Source organism: Thermobia domestica, chromosome 11, assembly GCF_964235325.1.
Source record: "Thermobia domestica chromosome 11, izTheDome1.hap1.1, whole genome shotgun sequence".
NCBI lineage: Eukaryota > Metazoa > Arthropoda > Insecta > Zygentoma > Lepismatidae > Thermobia > Thermobia domestica.
The window spans coordinates 251,680,095-251,702,496 of NC_137464.1; the positions used below are offsets into that span (position 1 = coordinate 251,680,095).

At 36.8% G+C, this 22,402-nt stretch overlaps 1 protein-coding gene across 2 annotated transcripts in view; it reads right to left on the minus strand.

Annotated features, from left to right (window-relative positions):
• Adsl (adenylosuccinate lyase) overlaps nucleotides 1–22,402 on the minus strand; it is a 647,432-nt gene that overhangs the window by 43,823 nt on the left and 581,207 nt on the right. Inside the window, exon 4 of one of the 2 annotated variants that reach the window (XM_081732033.1) lies at nucleotides 3,599–3,802. In XM_081732033.1, coding sequence (XP_081588159.1) covers nucleotides 3,599–3,802 — 204 coding nt within the window. Of the gene's footprint in view, nucleotides 1–3,598; nucleotides 3,803–22,402 lie in introns of those variants that run through there. The other variant, XR_014127537.1, reaches the window with a different exon arrangement.

Sequence of the window (22,402 nt, forward strand, 5' to 3'; positions counted from 1 at the left end):
TAAGCTCTTACGCTAAATGCTTCATCAGATAGAGAGAAACAGGAAGTAGGAAAGAAATTAAAACTTGAATATTGCAGACGCTTCATAGCTGTTTACAGTGTTTATAGTGTGTTTTTATCAGTGTTATGTGATAGTTTATATATATATATATATATATATATATATATATATGTGTGTGTTCTCGTAAGTAATTAGTTTTCCATTCCCGCTTCGGGATTCACTTGTTTCAACCATATATAATTTTACTTTCACTCTGAACATACATGTTAGAAATTAGTGTACGCGCATGAGAACAAATCAAATTTTACACATAGGCTCAAGAATTAGCAATATTTCTATTTTGACAAGACCTATGGTATTTTTATAAGCACAAAACGTGAATCGTACCCACACAAGTCATAGAAAATTAAACTTCCAATGGTCATCAAAAACAAAGATTAGAGAAAACATTTATGTGTATATATACCAAATGTACCAAGCAGAAAAATTAACATAGTGTTAAGTTCTTACTTCGTACAGTTCGTGATGTTTTTAAATTTATTCCCCATTTCACGTATACTATACTTCTCTATCTTTGACAAAACTATGAACACACTTCTTTAAAAAAAATAAAAAAATAATTAACTCGTTGTGTAGTGTGAATATTGTTTGATGTTTATAATAGTGCTGATGACCTAGTAGTTTTCCAAGATGGCTGACATGTGAATGATTGTTTAATATACCTTTTTTTTTTCAAATGTAATTATTGAGTTTAATTGGTGAATAACAGTCATGGGCGCCCGAAGGGGAGGGTAGGGTGGGGTCCAGGCCTCAGTCTGGCTCACGAAAATGTATACGTAATGTAGCAAACCACGTATATAGCAATCATGGAGATGGGCTCCTCCTAGAAAATTTTCTTGGGACGCCCCTCATAACAGTAGTTACAGAATTTCCTACGTATCAATTAAGGTAATGAAACTTCAACAGAAATATCTGCCAGCAGACTAGACTGTAGTTCAGTGTTGAATAACAATGAATTGTTATGCACAACTTTGTAAATAGTTTTCTTTTAGTTGCGGATCATATGGATCATCAACAGGTCCTTTAAGGACAATTGAACACTTCTAATTTAAATTCGTCGACAGAATAAATGGTTGCGAAACATGGTCGCTTACCCTGAGAGAAGAACGCAGACTGAAAGTATTTGAGAATAAGATCCTGAGACGAATATTCGGATCCAAATAGAGCAGGAATGGGGAATAGTGGAAACTTCATAACGAAGAAGTACATAATTTATACGGTTTACCAAACATTGTTAGCGTCATCATATCTAGTTGGCTCAGGTGGGCAAGTCATGTATGTAGCCAGAATAGAAGAAAATAGGAACACTTTCGAAGTTTTAACTGGAAGTCCAATCAGAAAACAACCATTAGGAAGACCTAGACACAGATGGGAGGACAATTATAAGATGGATCTCACAGAAATAGGAAACAAAGTAGAAACCGGATTCAATTGACTAAAGTCAATGGTGAGCTTTTGTGAACGCTGCATTGAACCTCCAGGTTCCATAGGCCATTGAGTTAGTTAGTTTAGTTAGAAAAAGAAGGTCTGAAGGGTTCTAAAATTATAGTCACACAAAGAATAATTTCTTTACAAGGGTAGTTTTGAGTAGTAAGTCTCGGGCTTATGGTTTCAAAATGTGATCAATGCAATGCAATTATTGTTTCCAATTTAAATAATGCGAAATGACTTTTGAATGAAATATATATACAAACTAATTGTCATTTATGAAATGCATTATTAATAAAACAATTTCTTCTGAAATGATATAAATCATACAATTAATTGAATCTGAAAATATAATTCTGAGGCGAAGATCAGACCCAAGAGGGATGGGAATGGGGAATGGTGGAAATTTCGTACCGGGGAAGTACATAATTTATATGCCTTCAAAACTTTAACTGGAAATTCAACCGGAGAAAGACCATTAGGAAGACCTAGATGCAGACGGGAGGATAATATTAAGACGAATCTCACAGAAATAGGAATACAAAGCAGAAACTGGATCCCGTTGGCTGAGAACAGAAGCCAATGGAAAGCTTTTATGAACGTGGCATCGAACCTTCAGGGGTGAGTTAGTTTCTTATAATTGATGATGTTAGCAACAATACCATCCACCTTAAATGAATATTTTAGACATAGGCTGAAATTGAAATGAGTTAGTACCAATTTGATCGACAAGTTTTATAATTATCTTTAAAATACATTGTTTATTTCTGAATTCTTTTAATTTTTTCTCACTTCGATTGACTAATGTAACAGTTTAGAATTTCCAAACAAAAATAAAATATCTAGTTTTCGACATTGTAGACACACATTCTCTTCATCACATATATGCTTTCTATGTTTTTAGTAGGCAAGTATTTCGTCTAACATGTACTTGCAATGATACGAGATAACACATTCAACATTCGGGTAAAATTTTTCCAATTTCTACAGTTACTGTTATCAACGTAGTTTTAGTATAATTAGCTTAAAAGCACTTTTTAATCCATTTTGGAATTCAGTTAAGGAATCAGTGAGGCTGCTAAACATTTTACTATTTTACTTTTTTTAAATACTTTGCATGCTATTGGTCAGTTCACAAGTTAAAAGATGATAATATCGGATAGCCTATAACCATCTGGGAGAAAACTACTTCAAACTAATTAGTTCAAATTAGTTTCGGAGTTCACCTTAAACAAGCAGTTTTACTTTTATAATATACTATGAGATTCACAAGCGTCTAATGCAGTTATAAAGCTACTTTAGCCCAGAAACCATCAATAATAAAACAAGGCCTATCAGAGTTGCCAACTTCAGAGAACAAAATTATCGCTTTTCGTCTTTAAAATTAACGTATATTCGTTATGACGTGATGATTAAGTATAATATTACTAATAATAGCAATAATATATAATAACTTATGTAGTAATCTTTACTGTCAAACTCCCAATCTGCATCAATGTCCTGACTATTTTTTAAATTCTCATTAACACTACTCTGAACAACATTATTATTTCCATCCGCTCGAAAACGTAATTGAATTTAAAGAATGGCTGCAAGGTTACAATCTGACAATTCTTGAATCGTTATTGATTTATTTTAGCGGGAATAACTTACGAACCTATGTGTGTGAGTGTTTCATAATTATTTAATGTACATCTACAACTTATTTGCACATTTAAAAACTTTTTTTTAAAAAAAAAAAAAAAAAAAGTGCGTTTTAAATCATCGTATATTCACATATTATCTCAAGGACATTATCGTATATAGCATTAAAGCTTAAATTATTGTATATCATGATAAATCATGATAAATTATCATATGGTTGGCAAACCTAATGCATATCCTTTAAAGATGCCATTCCATTATTAATCTTGCGAGAGATTTCAGAATAAGTCAGTTATTTGACTTAAAACTGGAACCTCCTGGTTGCAGCACAACAACTTTTATCTGCATTCCTAAATACTTAAAGCGAGAGAATTTTGGAATTATGTTTGGAAACAAAATACCATTATGCACAAGCGAAATGGCAATACAGAGTCGGCGTCAAACACCTATAATTATAAAGTCTTACCGCATTATCCGTTACGTAGCAGGAGGTGGCTCCCAGATGAATAATAGGGGCCGCGAGAGGGCAGCACTTGGCAAAAGTATGAACATGAGCCATAACGTCATGCCTCGTCAGCTTCTCTTCTTCCGCCGCCATCTTGAAATCAATGTTCTTGAGATTGGCTTCCATCTGAGAAAGCTGTTCATCAGTGATGTTTAGACCTAATTCCTGAAAATAAAAATTAAACAGTTTATGAGTTTATGCCCTCAGTCGTTACTTAAGGTACACAATTACTATCAAATATAATTGCCTTTGAGCCTGAAATATTTCTGGTTATCACCGTTCAGAGTTTAAATTTACCCGTTCTCCTACAAACCTTTCTAGTTCGCGAAAGGATTCGTCTATTATAATGTACCAGTATTGTATTTATTTGATATATTCATTCGATAGAAGTAAATATTGTTACTGCATTCATCCAATCATCATTTTTTCTTTAAATAACACTGTAACTAAACACGAATCTTATATACAGGGTGTTTCAAAATGAATATCAGGATTTTAAGGCTTGTGGTATTTATTACAATTAACTTACAATTACAAACAATACATCAAATGAAAGAACATCTCGAACAGTTTTGTACGCACGCATGCTCATGTACTGTTTCCTCTGCCTGCCGTTAGAAAGCGCTAGTAGCAAAGATGGCGACTAGTTGTTGCATAACGATGAAGATTTTCTGGGTGGTGTCGTCTTCAGTGATGAATCGACATTACACCTTAGAGGCGATGTGAACACTCATAATGTTCGCATCTGAGGGTTAGTAAATACCCACGAGATATTACAGTTGCAACGAGACTCTCCTAAATTGAATGTGTTTTTTGGGACATAACCTGGCGGAAAGTTAATGGGCCTTGTTTCACATGGCCTCCACGTTCACCAGATCTAATCTCATCAGATTTATACCTTTGGAGATTCATGAAGGATCATGCTAATATGCCTCCGTTATCAGCTGACCAACCCAACTTAAGAAAGAGGATTTAAGCAGTTGTAGCAACAATTACTCCAAACACACTGATCAAGGTTTGGGAAGAAGTCGCCTATCGACTCGACATAAGCCATGTGACGAATTGTGCTCACTTTGAACACTTGTAGCAAAAACTGTTTGAGTTGCTCCTTCATTATTGATGTATTATTTATAAATCGACTTGACCTTTTATGTCCTATATATCAAAGTGATCTGCATGATTAGTAGATTAAGAATATAATATGCACTACTCAATTATATCCTATATTAATAAATAAAACCGAAAAAACTATTATTATTTCACTATAAATATCCTATATTAGTGGACTTGTAAAGTTCACAAAATCATATCCATAATATCCAGTCAACAGTCAGTCGTTTGGTATCACAAATAATATACCCATTGTTGTGACTAGATGTGATACATTCGGTGTACGTATTTCAATTTTTATATTTTCCACGATTTCACGTATACACGTTGTCAGATCAGTATGTTCATTATATATTCGTCAATTGCTCATCTAGACAAGTTGTTTAATAGGTCAAGGGATAGCTAGTCGTGGTGTAATTTGAGTTCATTTACTCGATCCGAACAGCTCTTTCTTTGTAGCTTTATAAACCCGATTGATCACACTTCAGGCCTGGGTAATGAGAGCGAAGGCGGCTCCGGCTGGATGTATTTTGCCGGAACTTTGCTTTAGTTTTTGGCTATGTGTAAGAGTCCTGGCAAGATGGTACTACCAGGACTTGGCCTTTGCTTTTAAGGTGTGAGGGCCTGTAACTCACACTGTCTCACGATCACCCTACGGCGTGATAGTGAGGTTCACTAATATAGGGTATTTATAATGAAATAATCATTTTCTGGTTTATTATCTTGATATAGGATATAATTGGGTAGTACATATTATATTCTTAATCTACTAGTCATGCGGAACATCTTGATATATATAGGATATATAGGTCAAGTTGTTCTATATATATTGCCAACCCTGAAAGGGTGGGGTCACTTCCAGGCAAGGAATTGAAACCTGTTGTTTTGGAACTTGCTCAACAAACTCTTTCAGGAAATATATAGGTTATCCCAGTGGCGTATTAAGGGGGGCTCACCCGGCTCGAGCCCTGCCTCCCATTGAGTGTAAAGGTTTTTAATGCACTTGCAGCCAGGGGTAAAAGTGCGGGAGAACGCAGGGGTACGCCGTCCCCCCACTTCCAAAAAATAAGTATGGCGTCCCCCCAGTTCCAAAACAATTATAATGGGCAAAGATAGGCAGGGGGACGGCGGGATGTCATACCACTACCTTATCCTTCCCCTACTTTTTCAGATCCACTTTTACCCCTGCTTGCAGCGATAAGAGAAAAACTCACGAAATTCAAAACTCTTGTCGGAATGCAGAACAAAAATCAACAAATTTACAACAGAATGACCCCCCCTCTTCACCTCAAAGCCCCCACTACATATACAAGAACAAACACTTTTAACAAGCGAATATCTTATTGCAGCGGAACGGAACGCTTTAAAGTCCCACTCTAATTCGGCTCCTGCGCATGATTGTTAATGTATAAATACAGTATATACCTATATATGGGGGTGTTTGTGTGTGTGTGTGTAATAGCCATACTTGCATATCTGGATTCATGTTCAACACAAAATAGGCCTATGTTGTATGAAAGTTTTGCCCCAAAATTTGCAACCCCTCTTCCCATTGAAAATTTCTGGATATGCGCCTGGGTTATCCCCAGATTCAAGATTGAACTTTAGAGTCATCCCTAGTGAGATGGTTTGAGCATGTAAGACGACGACCTTTGGAATAAGTAGCTCACCGAGTAGATGCTATAAAATTGAATAGAAAACAAGCCGGAGGCCGGCCAAAGAAGAAGTGAGGAGATTTAAGAACGATATGGTACAGTGTACTGGCGTCTCTGCAGGGGCGGATCCAGAAGAGGAAACTTTCTTATATATATATATATATATATATATATATATATATATATATATATATATATATATATATATATATATATATATATATATATATATATATATATATATATATATATATAAAACCCATCCCAAAGTTTGGAGACCTTAAAAGTAGCAGTATGACAACCCACCGCCCCCCCAGAAGTCGGTCCTGGATCCGCCCCTGCGTCTCTGGCATGATAAATTTCGGGGAGGGCATCAAAGAAAGTGATTTAAATGCTTCTACTTGCCTAACCTGTTTATTATCTTCGATTCCATTTGTTACCTTTTTGCTTACCTTCACGGACCCCTTGAAACATATTAAGAAACCTGTTATAATCGTTTCACAACCTGAAAATTATATTCCAAATAAATATAATTATTATTATTCATATGTTTTTCTGTCCTTAGTAAATACATTAAATTAGAAAAGAATACTTCAGGAATATTTTGTACTTCATACTGGGGGACGTATCTCCCTCGTACCCCCTGCCAGAGACGCACGTGGTACAGTGGATACGACACAAGATAGTTGGAAGACAGCAGTCCAAAAAGCTGATTCCAGCTAACCGTAAAAAAGGTATGGAAGAAGTAGTAGTACTACTAGTTTGATTCATAACTATTCTGGGAAACAAGTATTCCGAATATTATCAATGATATTTGTCGTACACATGCATTATTCATACGTAAATAAACAGTTGGTAGTTTTGAGTCAGCGGAAATGTGCAGCAGGAAGTGACATTGCAAATAATAGTAAGATGACATTGTAATAACCATGAAAAGGGAAGGAGGTAACGTAAGAAATTTACAACGTAAAAAAGGAAAAAAAAAAGCCAAAACCTGCTCGATGAATGTTATCAATCGTTTATCGCAATTACTCAATGGAAATGTAAACATCTTAAATGCGCGCGTTGCTACTTATTCACTTCACACAATCAGGCGTCTTGTGATGTAGTAAAAATACCTTAACTATTATTCATACGTAGATGACGTAAACCGTAAGAAATAGCTTGACATGTACCAAATTTCACAAAATTAAATCCCCACGTTAAGCGGGTTTGCATATCCAGGCTCCTAACTATGAAAACACCTGCGTGCAGTTAGCCCCCCCTCATGCTAAATTTAAAATTATTTTTATGTCAATCGTTTGATCATCGTTTGATCAGGTATGATCAACAATTTTTAACGTTTGATCAGCTTTACTAACAGAAATATAAGCGATATTTAGTAGGGGGGGCTAACTACACGCTAGCCCCCCCTTCACGTCAAATTCGAAATTTTTTGATGCCAATCGTTTGATCATCGTTTGATCAGGTTTGATCAACAATTTTCAACGTTTGATCAACTTTAGTAACAGATATATAAGGGTTCCAAAATGGGGGGCCAGCCCCCCCTTCACCTCCGATTCGACTTTTCCTTATGTCAATCGTTTGATCATCGTTTGATCAGGTATGATCAACAATTTTTAACGTTTGATCAGCTTTACTAACAGAAATATAAGCGATATTTAGTAGGGGGGGCTAACTACACGCCAGCCCCCCCTCACGTCAGATTCGAAATTTTTTGATGTCAATCGTTTGATCATCGTTTGATCAGGTTTGATCAACAATTTTCAACGTTTGATCAACTTTAGTAACAGAGATATAAGGGTTCCAAAATGGGGGCCAGCCCCCCCTTCACCTCCGATTCGACTTTTTCTTATGTCAATCGTTTGATCATCGTTTGATCAGGTATGATCAACAATTTTTAACGTTTGATCAGCTTTACTAACAGAAATATAAGCGATATTTAGTAGGGGGGGCTAACTACACGCTAGCCCCCTCACGTCAGATTCGAAATTTTTTGTTGTCAATCGTTTGATCATCGTTTGATCAGGTTTGATCAACAATTTTCAACGTTTGATCAACTTTAGTAACAGAGATATAAGGGTTCCAAAATGGGGGGCCAGCCCCCCCTTCACCTCCGATTCGACTTTTTCTTATGTCAATCGTTTGATCATCGTTTGATCAGGTATGATCAACAATTTTTAACGTTTGATCAGCTTTACTAACAGAAATATAAGCGATAGTTAGTAGGGGGGGCTAACTACACGCCAGCCCCCCCTCACGTCAGATTCGAAATTTTTTGATGTCAATCGTTTGATCATCGTTTGATCAGGTTTGATCAACAATTTTCAACGTTTGATCAACTTTAGTAACAGAGATATAAGGGTTCCAAAATGGGGGGCCAGCCCCCCCTTCACCTCCGATTCGACTTTTTCTTATGTCAATCGTTTGATCATCGTTTGATCAGATATGATCAACAATTTTTAACGTTTGATCAGCTTTACTAACAGAAATATAAGCGATATTTAGTAGGGGGGGCTAACTACACGCCAGCCCCCCCTCAAGTCAGATTCGAAATTTTTTGATGTCAATCGTTTGATCATCGTTTGACCAGGTTTGATCAACAATTTTCAACGTTTGATCAACTTTAGTAACAGAGATATAAGGGTTCCAAAATGGGGGGCCAGCCCCCCCTTCACCTCCGATTCGACTTTTTCTTATGTCAATCGTTTGATCATCGTTTGATCAGATATGATCAACAATTTTTAACGTTTGATCAGCTTTACTAACAGAAATATAAGCGATATTTAGTAGGGGGGCTAACTACACGCTAGCCCCCCTCACGTCAGATTCGAAATTTTTTGATGTCAATCGTTTGATCATCGTTTGATCAGGTTTGATCAACAATTTTCAGCGTTTGATCAACTTTAGTAACAGAGATATAAGGGTTCCAAAATGGGGGCCAGCCCCCCCTTCACCTCCGATTCGACTTTTTCTTATGTCAATCTTTTGATCATCGTTTGATCAGGTATGATCAACAATTTTTAACGTTTGATCAGCTTTACTAACAGAAATATAAGCAATATTTATTAGGGGGAAATCGGCAAATCACGTATTAAACATGTTCATAATTTTGTACACATTTTGTACATCTTTTAAAAACATTTGTACACCCATGTGTTTCCAGAAATTTGCGATCAAAATTCCGCACTCCAACTTGACGTTCGAGTGCGGAATCACCAGATTCGAGATTTAGGTAGCTAAAAATAATATGCGAATTTCGTACAATTTTGTACACCTTTAAAATAATTTTGTACACTTCTGTGTTTCGAGAAAATTACCGTCAGAGTTTCTAACTCAACGATCCTGTTGGAGTACAGAGTGTTCATATCAAAGACTTAAGTATACAAAAATAATCTACGAATTTTGTACACTTTTGTACACCTTTTAAAAAATTTGTATACCCCTGTATTTCGAAGAAAATGTCCTTCAAGTTGTGGTTTCTGCCATAATCAAACCATCAACTTGGAGTGCCGATTGTCAATATCAGACATATACTAAGCAAATAAGATTGTACCTGTCCCGTAGAATTTTGTACAGCATTCAAATAATTTTGTGAGCTCCTCCGTGGCTAAGCGGTAGCGTACTCGCCTTTGATGTGGGAGATCTGTGTTCGATTCCTAGCGGGAGCTCATGTGGTTCGGATTCCACGTTAATCAGTAGGTCCCGCATCATATAACCTCGCTGCTGAAAGGACGTTAAACTCAAAATCAACTAAACTCAAATAATTTTGTTCAACCCTGTGTTTCCAGAAAATTAGCTCTAAAATTTCGAACTCAACCATCAACTTGGAGTGCGGAATCTTCATACCGATGACTTAAGTAAACAAAAATAATGTATGAATTTTGTACACTTTTGCACAACTTTTTTAAAAAATTGTGGCCTCCCAGTATTTCGAGAAAATTGACCTTAAACTTACGCAATCTACCATGAACAAAACATCAACTTACGTGTCTGATGTTGGCCCCTCACATCTCCAAAATTACACCAAACGTCGTCCATCGGAAGTGCATCGTTAGTGCACATTAGTGCACTAAGAACTGACGTTAGTGCTATCAGAGTTTACGAGTTTTTGAAGATTTTTGGTGGGGTCTTTCTTCATATGAAGTTTGCTCGCCACCCGTCTTTATGCAGACAGATTTTCACCAAACTTATCACATCATTAGTACATTATTAGTGCACTAAAACGCACTAAGCACTAAGGTTAGTATTACCCTATTGTAGGACATATTCAAGATTTTCGGTGGGAGGTCCGACTTCAGAAATATCTAATTTCATACTAACTGACATAGATAGATTACATGGGTTAACGGCAATCGTAAGTGCATCGTTAGTTCTCTTAAACGCACTGAGCACTACTAGTAATGTTGGCGTTACCATATTTTGGGATTTATTCAAGATTTTTGGTGTGGGGGGACAATTTCAGAAATCAAATTCCATACAAAGTGTTTTTTTTTCTAGAAGTACTAATGATGCACTAACGAATTGCATAAATTTTTTCATTAGTGCTTGAAGTGTGGGCAAGTTCATCATGACCCCAATTATATTTTACTTGTAGCACCTACACTAATGAACCACTAACGTTAAGGGTTGTTGCACTAAGAACCAGTAACAATGCACCAATGATTTTGTGATAGTGTTCCAGATTCAATTACAATGTTAAAGCATTCATCGACTCACGCGGAATTATTGCATTCTACAAGTGTAAATTTGTATTTATTATTATTATTTTAATGAAGATAAAAGAAAACCGGTTCTACTGTAGATGTTTATATCTCTGACACACTGCTGATCTTTGTTTCATCCACCTGGGTCAAAGTGACTAGCATAAAAAAGGGTGTGAGGAACCCCCTGCTTGGGTGCCATGACAGTGAGAACGGCTTGCATTGTTTTTTATCTCTTCCAGGGGTGTAGCCACGGGGGGCTCCCAACGGGGCCAGCCCCCCAAATGACTTCCTTCCCCCCCAAACGACAGCTTTAATGCTTATATATAAATAATAATTTTCTGTTTCTCTTCATCAGATTTCCTTCAAACTTGGCACTTATATATAAGACCGAAAATAAATCGACACGTATTTTTTGTTTCTTTCGGGAAATAGGTTGAAGGGGGCAAAGGGCCCCATTTCAAAAAAGGGTTCCCCTGATTGAAAGGACCACTTTAAAGAAACTAAACTCTGCCCATGCAAAGATGACTTCAAAGTAGGGAATACCGGTATTGTCGTTTTTGCGAGAAAAGGGTTATAGGGCCAATGCCCAATTCGAAATGACAAAGGACCCCGCACATCCTTACGAAAATCGGATTTTCGTGGAACTGCTTGAAACCGTGATATGTTGTAGATATGATATTTCTGAGAAAAAGTCTCAATGGACACAACCACAAATCACTGATCCTTTGGCCACTACTGGGCCACTTTTTTTAAAACAGCCTATGATAGCGACATTCTGGATTTCGGTATAAATGACTAAAACCGTGATATGCTGTAGATATTGTGATCCTGAGAATAAGTCTTAACGGATATAACCACAAATCACTGATCGTTTGACCACTGCAGGGCCATGTTTTTAAAAGCAGCCGAATATCCTGATATTGTGGATTTCGACCAAAATGACTGAAACTCTGATATGTTGTAAATGTTGTGATCCAGAGAAAATGTCTCAATAAGCACAGTCAGCAATCACTGACCGTTTGGCCACTACAGGACCACTTTTTTGAAAACAGCAGAAGGTAACGTTATTCTGGATTTCGGTGGAATTGCTTGAAACCTTGATATGTTGTAGATATTGTGATCCAGAGAAAAGTCTCAACGTGCGCACCCACCAAACAATCACGGTTTGGCCACTACAGGGCCACTTAAAAAAAGAACAGAATGTAACAGTATTCTGGATGTCGGTGGAATTGCTTGAAATCGTGATATGTTGTAGATATTGTGACCCTGAGAAAAAGTCTTAATGGACACAAACACCAATCAGTGATCATTCAGCAACTACGGGGCCACATTTTTTAAAACAGAAGAAGGTAAGGATACCTGGAATTCTGGTAAAATTGTATAAAATCATGAAAAGTTCAAAATTATCTCACAACCCGAAAAAGGGATGGAAGAGTAGCGGCCAATATTATTTAAGCATACCGGTAGATAACATTCAGATGCTTATTTTGTGAGACGAAGGAAAACTCTAGAATGTCCTAGACATTTTTTCTCAGGATCACGACTTACAACGTATCACAGTTTCATTCATTTACACTGAAATAAAAAATGTCATTATACTCGGCTGTTTTTTAAAAAATCTGAGCCTGTAGTGGCCAAACGGTCATAATTCGATAGTTGTGTCCATTAAGACTTTTTCTCATGATGAGATCTTCAACATATCTTAGTCTTACTCAATCTTACTGAAATCCAGAACATCGTTGTACTCAGCTGTTTTCAAGAAAGTAGCCCTGTAGTGAACAAACGATTAGTGATTTGTGGTTGTGTCCATTGAGACTTTTTCTCAGGATGACAATATCTACAACATATCACGGTTTCTGTCATTTTGACCGAAATCCAGAACATCACTATCTTCGGCTCGGCTGCTTTTAAAAAAGTGTCCTCGTAGTGGTCAAACGGTCAGTGATTTGTGGTTGTGCCTATTGAGACGTTTTCTTAGGAATATAACATCTAGAACATATCACGGTTTCAAGCAATTCCACGGAAATCCAAATTCCTAAGGGTTGTGTCCTTTATCATTTCGAAGGGGGCCATTGCCCTCTATAACTCTATTCTCGCAAAAACGACAAAACACGTATTTCCTATTTTTAAGTCATCTTTCCATCGGCAGAGTTTCCTTTCTTTAATGTGGCCCTTTTAACCAAGGAGGCCCTTTTTTGAAAAGGGGCCCTTTGGCCTCCTTAACTTATTTCCCAAAAGACACAAAAAAAAGTGTCTATTTATTTTCGGTCTAGTATGTGCCAAGTTTGAAGAAAATCCGATGGCGAGAAAACCTTGTGAAGCTATCTCCTTTACACTCTCACTTTTTGGACTTGACGGGTTTTTGCCCCGAAGTCTTCAATTTACTGCGATTCATATTTGACAGTTTGAAGTCAAATGTTTTAACAAGGTACTTCAAATACTACCATTAAACAACGGTACTAAACTAATTAGTAACGATATTATATATTTTTAGATGTAACTAATGTTTTTTAATTTTTTTATCAGATGGAAAATTTAGTGGAAAATAACGTGTTTTTTTTTCAGTTTTTCAGTTCGGATTTCACTCGCTCTTTTTAATGCTACTTGATGTGTAACAGGATATATAGCTGTTAATAAAATAATTATGTTTTTTAGTGACGAATAATAAATAAATATTTTTGTCAGGAAATCTTAAAGAAATTAAGTGCAATTCCAAAGATCAGTCTTATGTATAAAGGTAGCCAAGAATGTTCTGTCCCTTTTTGTAGAGGTATGTGATCCATTGGCCCTCACACCGTGAGTTGAATGCGAATGGAGATAAGGCGAAGGTCAGTTGTTGGTGTGGGTATATCCAACGTACTAACTGGTTGTGACAGTTCAGTTATTCCGGGAACTTGTGTAAGGACAGAGGGAATATGGGACCTCCACAGAATCATAAGGGCGTGTATGCTGTACGAGTTCAAACTGGGGTCAAATGACGCTGCAGTGAAGTAGAAGATATGCCAGGTCTTTTGTGAGGGTGACGTGAGTACGCGGATAGTGCAGTGGTAGTTTAACAAGTTTAAGGACGGTGACGAAACACTCGAAGACGCATCACATGCCGGAAGACCAACACATGTACAAAATAAAGATCTGCAAGCAGCAATTTAGGCTAACAGTGCCAGACGTGTGAGGAACTGGGACTACAATTCAATATAAGTGAAGAAATCATTCGGCAGCACCTCCATCAACTGTGGAAACACTACAAGTTGGTCGATGGATCCCACATGATTAAACTCCGGGCCAGAAGGCAACGCGAACAGACACCTGTGTTTCTTTGTCGTCTCGTCTGAGGAACGAGCCATTTCTGAACAGGGTGTTGACATGTGATGATAAGTGGGACCTGTACGAAGCTCCACGGTGCCGCCATCATTAGTTAGCATCCATGAACCAGTTCCAAAACAGTCGAAAGAAGCACTGCACCAGAAGAAAGTTCTCGTGTGTGTTGGGTGGAGTGCTCGCTGCATCGTGCATCTTAAACTGCTACCAGTTGGTCAGAGCATCAATGCAACTGTGTACTGTCAGCAGTTGAGCCGTGTCCAAGGAAAACTCAAAGATGTGGAGCCAGCAGTTCTGAATCACAAGGGGGCCCTCCTGTTACAGGATAACGCTAAGCCCCACGTGGCAAGGATGACCCGGGACACCATTCTACGCTTTGAATGGGAAACACTATTGCATCGGCTATACTCCCCGGACATTGCACCGTACGATTATCACCTGTTGCATCCCTTGGACAGTCACCTTAGAGGATGCCAGTTCAAATCCCTAGTAGATATACAAAATTCACTTGATATCTTCTTAGCTTCACGCTCCACGAAGTTCTACCGCGATGGAATCCGCTAATGGGGACTACCTTTAATCTTCCAGGTAGTCTTAGCCATAGGTAATACATCGATGTTCGAAGGTGTTGGGTGAAAAAGCGATATAACTTTCTTGGTAACCTTTATAGATAGGTTGTGTGTCCAAGGGCTTAAATTGAAATAGTTATACACAAAGGTATAATGTTTGGTCCGGTTCAGTAGTTCTTGATGAAACATAATAAAAACTACCTGGAACATAATTTATGGAGAAAAAGCAATAATAATAATAATAATAATAATAATAATAATAATAATAATAATAATAATAATAATAATAATAATAATAATAATAATAATAATAAGGTAAATACCAGTGTTTTTACTTTTCCGGAAGGAAACAAAAATTTTCCGATTTTTCAGGTCTCAAAAAACACTAACTTCAACACATGTTTTTTTTTTGTTTGTTTGTTTTATACATTGTAGCTGGCCCCTCTTCAAAAACGAAGGGCCCCTCCTACTTAAACCTGCTAGCTACACCCCTGATCTCTTCAAAAAAGTTACCTTACTTTTGCCTTCGAAAAATGTTAATCATATATACAGGTATTTTAAAAATAGCTTACACGGGAACCTGCGGCTGCTTTGTACGTCATGGCGGTCACTGGTGTCCTTATCAAAGAAAATGCCGTCGGACGAACACCGTTACAAATAAATAACAATTAAATATATTTTAGTTCTTCCCAAGTAAGCTAAACAATGTCCTAGGTAGAGGAGAAAGTAAAATTGATAGCGGTGGCGGCTCGTAAGTGAAAGATATGATGGTTTGCACTTGCCACACTTAACATAGTGTATAAATTATAATACACTATATACCTATATATATTGGTAGAAGTACTCGGTTTAGCACGAGAAGAATAATGTTTATGTAAAATCTTTAAAAGTACAAAATGCATAAAAATATATACCTCTGAATAACGCCTTCGGCATTGCTTTTGTATTACAGTAGTGCAATCTGATATAAATTACAAACATCAATATGAAAGTTAAGTTTTGAAATAAAATAGCAAAGATAATAACATGTATTTTTGTATATAATTTCCAATGTTTGTAGAAACTTGCAAACATAATTATTAACAGATACTAAGAAAGGTGTAAGTTTCATCAAAGTGAAGGCACCGAAGGGGGGGGGGGAGCAAGCGACGCCGAAATATTTGTCGCCTAAGGTCTCGAAATGTCTACGTCCTTGGACACACAAGTATCTAAACGTTTAAAGTTTGTTAGCAGTCCACACAAGGAAATTATACAGAAATAAGTAAGAAGTAAGCAAGAGTAAATGTACAGTCAGAAACAATATTAAGTATAGGTTGGACCTATTGTTTCTTATACCTCTACCTTTACTTATTATTGTTTCCGACTGTACACGAAAGATCACAATACGGTACTTACCGTAAATTGATGCATGAAGATGCTTCAGCTGTTATTTGATGTTGCTGATTCAGGAGTTTCTTCACTACTCCATGGTCCAAGAGAGTTAAAAAAAAAAAAAAAAAAAAACTTTTCATGTTAGTTTTACATACCTATCTTGACTCCCTTTGTCTCATTATTGTGAAACAACGCGCTATTTGAATCACTTGAAACGAAAATAAGAGAATTTATACTCTCCAACTTTCTGCACTCTTTTTCCTTCAGGGAAGAGATTTTTATTGGTCCATCATCTTAGCATACAGAATTACGATTTACTTTAATTTTCTGCATAGGTAGATACATTGGCAAAACTCCGGGGGGATGAGTCCCCTCCAATCTTAGAACTGAGGCGGACTGTCCCCCCAATAATTCGATTTGAAATGTGTTTTGGGGAAAATATGATTATTTGTGTCCGATTACCACAAAGGAAAGTGAGAAGAAATTTAAGTCCTCTCAGAATAGCCTCAAATCTGCCCCTGCAGGTCTCCCAATGTTGAAGACAATTAGCGATGCGCACGAGACGAGTCGAGACAGGAATTTCCTGACAAAATTCGAGTAAAGACACGGCTCTTCCAATAGAAAAATATACGTTTTTCGAGTCGAGACATCACTTTGACAGAACATTTTCGAGACCAGACAGCCACAAATCTTGTCTCGTGCGCATCCCTAAAGACAATTCTAGTTTACTGATACTCCACAGCATTGTTTTTCAACTTTATAAACATTTTAAACATCTTAAAAAAATTGCTAACGGTCTTATCCGTCACTCCCCCCCCCCCTATGTTGAATACAGATTTGCGTCGCTGGGTAGATAACCGGATGTTTCCCCTGGTAGGTGGCAATTTATCATTGTTTCTTTCTCAAACTTATCTCACTTTTATAGCTCTGTTAGTAAAGTTGATCAAACGTTAAAAATTGTTGATCATACCTGATCAAACGATGATCAAACGATTGACATAAGAAAAAGTCGAATCGGAGGTGAAGGGGGGCTGGCCCCCCATTTTGGAACCCTTATATCTCTGTTACTAAAGTTGATCAAACGTTGAAAATTGTTGATCAAACCTGATCAAACGATGATCAAACGATTGACATCAAAAAATTTCGAATCTGACGTGAAGGGGGGGCTAGCGTGTAGTTAGCCCCCCTACTAAATATCGCTTATATTTCTGTTAGTAAAGCTGATCAAACGTTAAAAATTGTTGATCATACCTGATCAAACGATGATCAAACGATTGACATAAGAAAAAGTCGAATCGGAGGTGAAGGGGGGGCTGGCCCCCCATTTTGGAACCCTTATATCTCTGTTACTAAAGTTGATCAAACGTTGAAAATTGTTGATCAAACCTGATCAAACGATGATCAAACAATTGACATCAAAAAATTTCGAATCTGACGTGAGGGGGGGCTAGCGTGTAGTTAGCCCCCCCTACTAAATATCGCTTATATTTCTGTTAGTAAAGCTGATCAAACGTTAAAAATTGTTGATCATACCTGATCAAACGATGATCAAACGATTGACATAAGAAAAAGTCGAATCGGAGGTGAAGGGGGGCTGGCCCCCCATTTTGGAACCCTTATATCTCTGTTACTAAAGTTGATCAAACGTTGAAAATTGTTGATCAAACCTGATCAAACGATGATCAAACGATTGGCATCAAAAAATTTCGAACCTGACGTGAAGGGGGGGCTAGCGTGTAGTTAGCCCCCCCTACTAAATATCGCTTATATTTCTGTTAGTAAAGCTGATCAAACGTTAAAAATTGTTGATCAAACCTGATCAAACGATGATCAAACGATTGACATAAAAATAATTTTAAATTTAGCATGAGGGGGGGCTAACTGCACGCAGGTATGAAAACATTTACGCTCAGTCCAACCTCAATCATTTCACGAATTCAACCTGTTTTACGTATGTTATTAGGACATAATATTGATTGTGATTTATTATAAAAACACTTTTATACATTGCAAGAGCTGTAACGTCCAAATATTTACTGAGAACTCATAGTCGTATCGGAATAAACAAAAGCGAGTACGGAACAGTAAACTGCTTTCACAAAAGGAAAAAGAATATATGCAAAAGGCCTACAAAACGGTCGAGTGGTTTGGGTCGATACACTATCAATCACATGTTTGTGAGTTCAAACCCTGTAGCAAGTTGTTTCTTTTTTTAAGTGTCTTCCTATTTTCACCCGGAGGCTGAAAATATTTCTTTGAGTAACTTATTGAAAACTTCTTTTGTTTCAAATTCAATTAGAACGGAACATTATATGAATTGCGAATCTTAAATCCATAGCTAAAAAAAAAATAAAAAAAATAATGAAGTATACTCACTATTCCATTATCCTCTGATTTGTAACGAAAAACTATTTATAAACAGTGGTGACTTCAGAAAATTATCTTCGGGGGGAATTTCAATATGCGGGTGGAGGGCAAACATGGAGGGCAAACAAATCATAACTTATAGAGGATTATAATAAAAGCATAAAAATTACAATACCGATCATGTATAAATTATCCTGTAAGTTACCAACTTTGGGTCAGATTAAAACTCAAATATTTGTTTTCGGATTGCACTTAGAAGTAAGTCCTCTCTATATAATCCTGATTGGAAAGCCATGTTTAATACTAATTAATTAATCAATATTTATACTAATATTTTTTTTATTTTACTCGTTTTACTATTCAGTATTATATACACTTCATTTCCAAAATCAAAATCTCGAAAATGTATATTGTACGAGTGCAGACTCGCAAATAAATGATTATTTATCATATATTGGTCTCTATTCGAAATTCTATTTAATCGAATCCGACAGGAACACAGACAGAAACATCGAGAACAGGTGAAAAAAGAGAGAGAAAAAGACGTTGTACCCGGCGGGGACTCGAAGTAAGATCGAATGGTTCTTTACAAGCCGAACGCCTTAGACCACTCAGCTATGGTAACAACTAGTGATTTTAGCAAAGGCTTCAAGTAGTAGTTCTTATTACAGAATAACATTTTTTCTATTGCCTAAAATTTAAACCTAATTTACTTTGATATAATATATCTATTAATTTGTTACATGAACACGTTTTCGTTACTTTGATGAATGATGTATGTTGTTGATATAGATTTTAATACACATTCTTTCGTAAATATTATAGTAAGTATCAGGGTTATTTATGATCTTTCATGGAAATTGACTGGCGCATGCGCAGTACACAGACAGTTCAATTGGAAGGCGAGGAAGGAAACGCTAACAGACTGTTAGAATGTTTCATCGCTATGAAGTATAAAGAATAGCTAAAATGTATTTTACGCTTGTCATTGCGTAAAGAATCACCAGGTTAATGTTTGTCCAAGTTCTCACTAATCAACTGGACTCACGAAAAATAATTAATATTGTCATTACTGCACAATATGAAGAATAAAGAACGTATACTACACCAAATTGTTCTCGAATTCGAACTTAGCTAAGGAAGGGACAATAAACACAATGTGATTTATTCATTAGAATTGAGATAATTCAATGAAACTAGAAATTACACAATCAAAAGGAAAAATATCGTTAAAAAGACAATAATACTTTTATACTGCTCTTCCTTTACGTTTTAACGAACTAATAAGTAAACAAGCAAAGGAAAAGAATGAAGAACGAAAGTATTGCTCTTGAAAAAAAAATATAATAAATAAATGAAACTTAAATAAATGTTTACACAAAAAATAACACACTAGTACTTCGTGTAGTCACCTCCAGAGTCAATAACTTCTTGAAGTCTGGAGGGGATACTAGATACAAGTCTCGAGCAATACGACAGTGTGTCACGAAAATGTTGCCACAGTTCCATAACATGATTTTGAAGAAACGTTTGGTCTCTGTCTTCACGTCTCTCTTCCCATTCTTGCACCATGTAGGCCCACAGATGTTCATTTGGGTTCAAATCTGGGAATAGAGGGGGCCACTCAATAGAAATTAACTCTGGATGTTCATTTAGCCACTCTCGTGTTTGCCGGGAAGTGTGAACAGCACTGTTGTCATGCATAAATATATATTCTTCCTGTTCGGGGAAGTTTCTTTCTAAGGACGGTAACAACGTATTTTCGAGAATATTAATGTAAACACTGCTGTTCATTCTCTCAGGCACCGCAACTAAATCTCCAGGACCAGCAGCCGTCATGTATCCCCAAAAGTGTGCTGATATTCGTCCTGAACAAGAAGTTCTGATAATATTTTGTTCAGCATACCTGGTTCCGCGCGGTCTATACAATATAACTCTGCCTTGTTGGTTAGACTTGAAAACCTTCTCGTCGGTCCAGATGACTAAGTCCCAATATGACTGAGGTTGGGTTATGTTATTCTGTGCCCATTCCATTCGTCTGGCCTTGTGAGTTTCAGTCAGGAGAGTCTTCCTAGCGGGTCTTGAACAGTGTAGACCAGCCCCAATAATCTTCTTCTTATTGTTTCGTGAGAACAATTATATTCTCTGGCTTTGTCCAAGAGGACTGACGTGTGGCATAGAGGTCTGTTGATTACTTCTGTAACTAAAGCTTGATCTTGAGCTGAAGTTGTCACTTTTGGCCTTCCACTTCTTGACCGAGACCTGAACCATTCACCACCTTCTTCATGTCGCTGAACCCATTTCTTCACCGTTTTCTTGTCACATCCCAGATCTCTAGCAATCTGAGGCACAGTTTGTCCCATTTTTGCTCGGCCTATGATTTTTCCTCTCAGAGCAACAGACAGTTCTCCACAGCCTTTAGAGCGAGGCATTTTGAGAACCTGTTAGTAATTTGCGTTCTGGCGTGTATGACAAATGTCGGTAAAGTGCATCTTTCTGTTTCTACTGCGCATGCACCAGTCAATTTTCATGAAAGATCATAAATAATCCTGACAATTGCTGTAATATTTATGAACGAATACGTAATAGAACCTATATTAACATCATTCGTCAAAGTAAAGAATACCGTAAACATAAAACAATTTCAACAGACTATTAATCAGGGCAAAATAGGCTTAAACTTCAGAGAATACAAAATAAATTTCATACTGTAACAAAAGATTGAACATGAAACACGCTTACTATATTTTCAACTTGTCACATTAGCCGAGTGGACTAAGGCATTCGGTTACAGATTCTGAAGCATCATTCAAGAGTAGTTCCAATCCCACCACAGTACAATTTGATTTTCCCTCTTCTTGACGTTTCTGTTTGCGATCCTACCGGATTCTATTAAATATAATTTCGTAATACACTAAAATATACGTAATATTTGAAGTTCTTAACCTCCCATTTTTACATTTTTCAAGCTCAGTTGAGAAGAAAGAGGGAAAATGAAAGTACAAAGATTTACAATAATTACGTAGCATTTACTGTATTTGTAATTGTGGATATTTTATTTATGAAAATGTATAATTAACTAAAAATATATTTAGTAGGTCACATGTCTCCATTTTTCGATTCTAACTTGAAAGTTACAGTTTAGGCGGTGACATATCGAAGACCCAGGGGGTTGAGGGGGTTGTAACCCCTCCCATTGAAACTTTTATATTCTATTGAAATAAAAAGTGTTTCAGTTTATAATCTTGGAAAAGCAACAATCACTGTATGTAGAGGACGGTTTATTTATACTACGATTTATCACTTCCAAATGTGTAGAAGATGTGACTGGATATTGTGTATAATTATTCAAGAAATATAAGACAACGAAGGGACTTCGTAAATCCTTCACGCCACCCCAGGAGGAGGAAGTGCGTCCCGCCGTCCCTAGGTTGGGAACTACTGCTTGCGAGAGAAACATTGAAACAGTGTGTAAGCGTTTCATTCCTCGCCTTCCAATTGAACTGTCTGTGTACTGCGCATGCGCCAGTCAATTTCCATAAAAGATCATAAATAACCCTGATACTTTCTATAATATTTACGAAAGAATGTGTAATAGAATCTATATCAACAACATACATCATTCATCAAAGTAACGAAAACGTTCATGAAACAAATTAATAGATATAT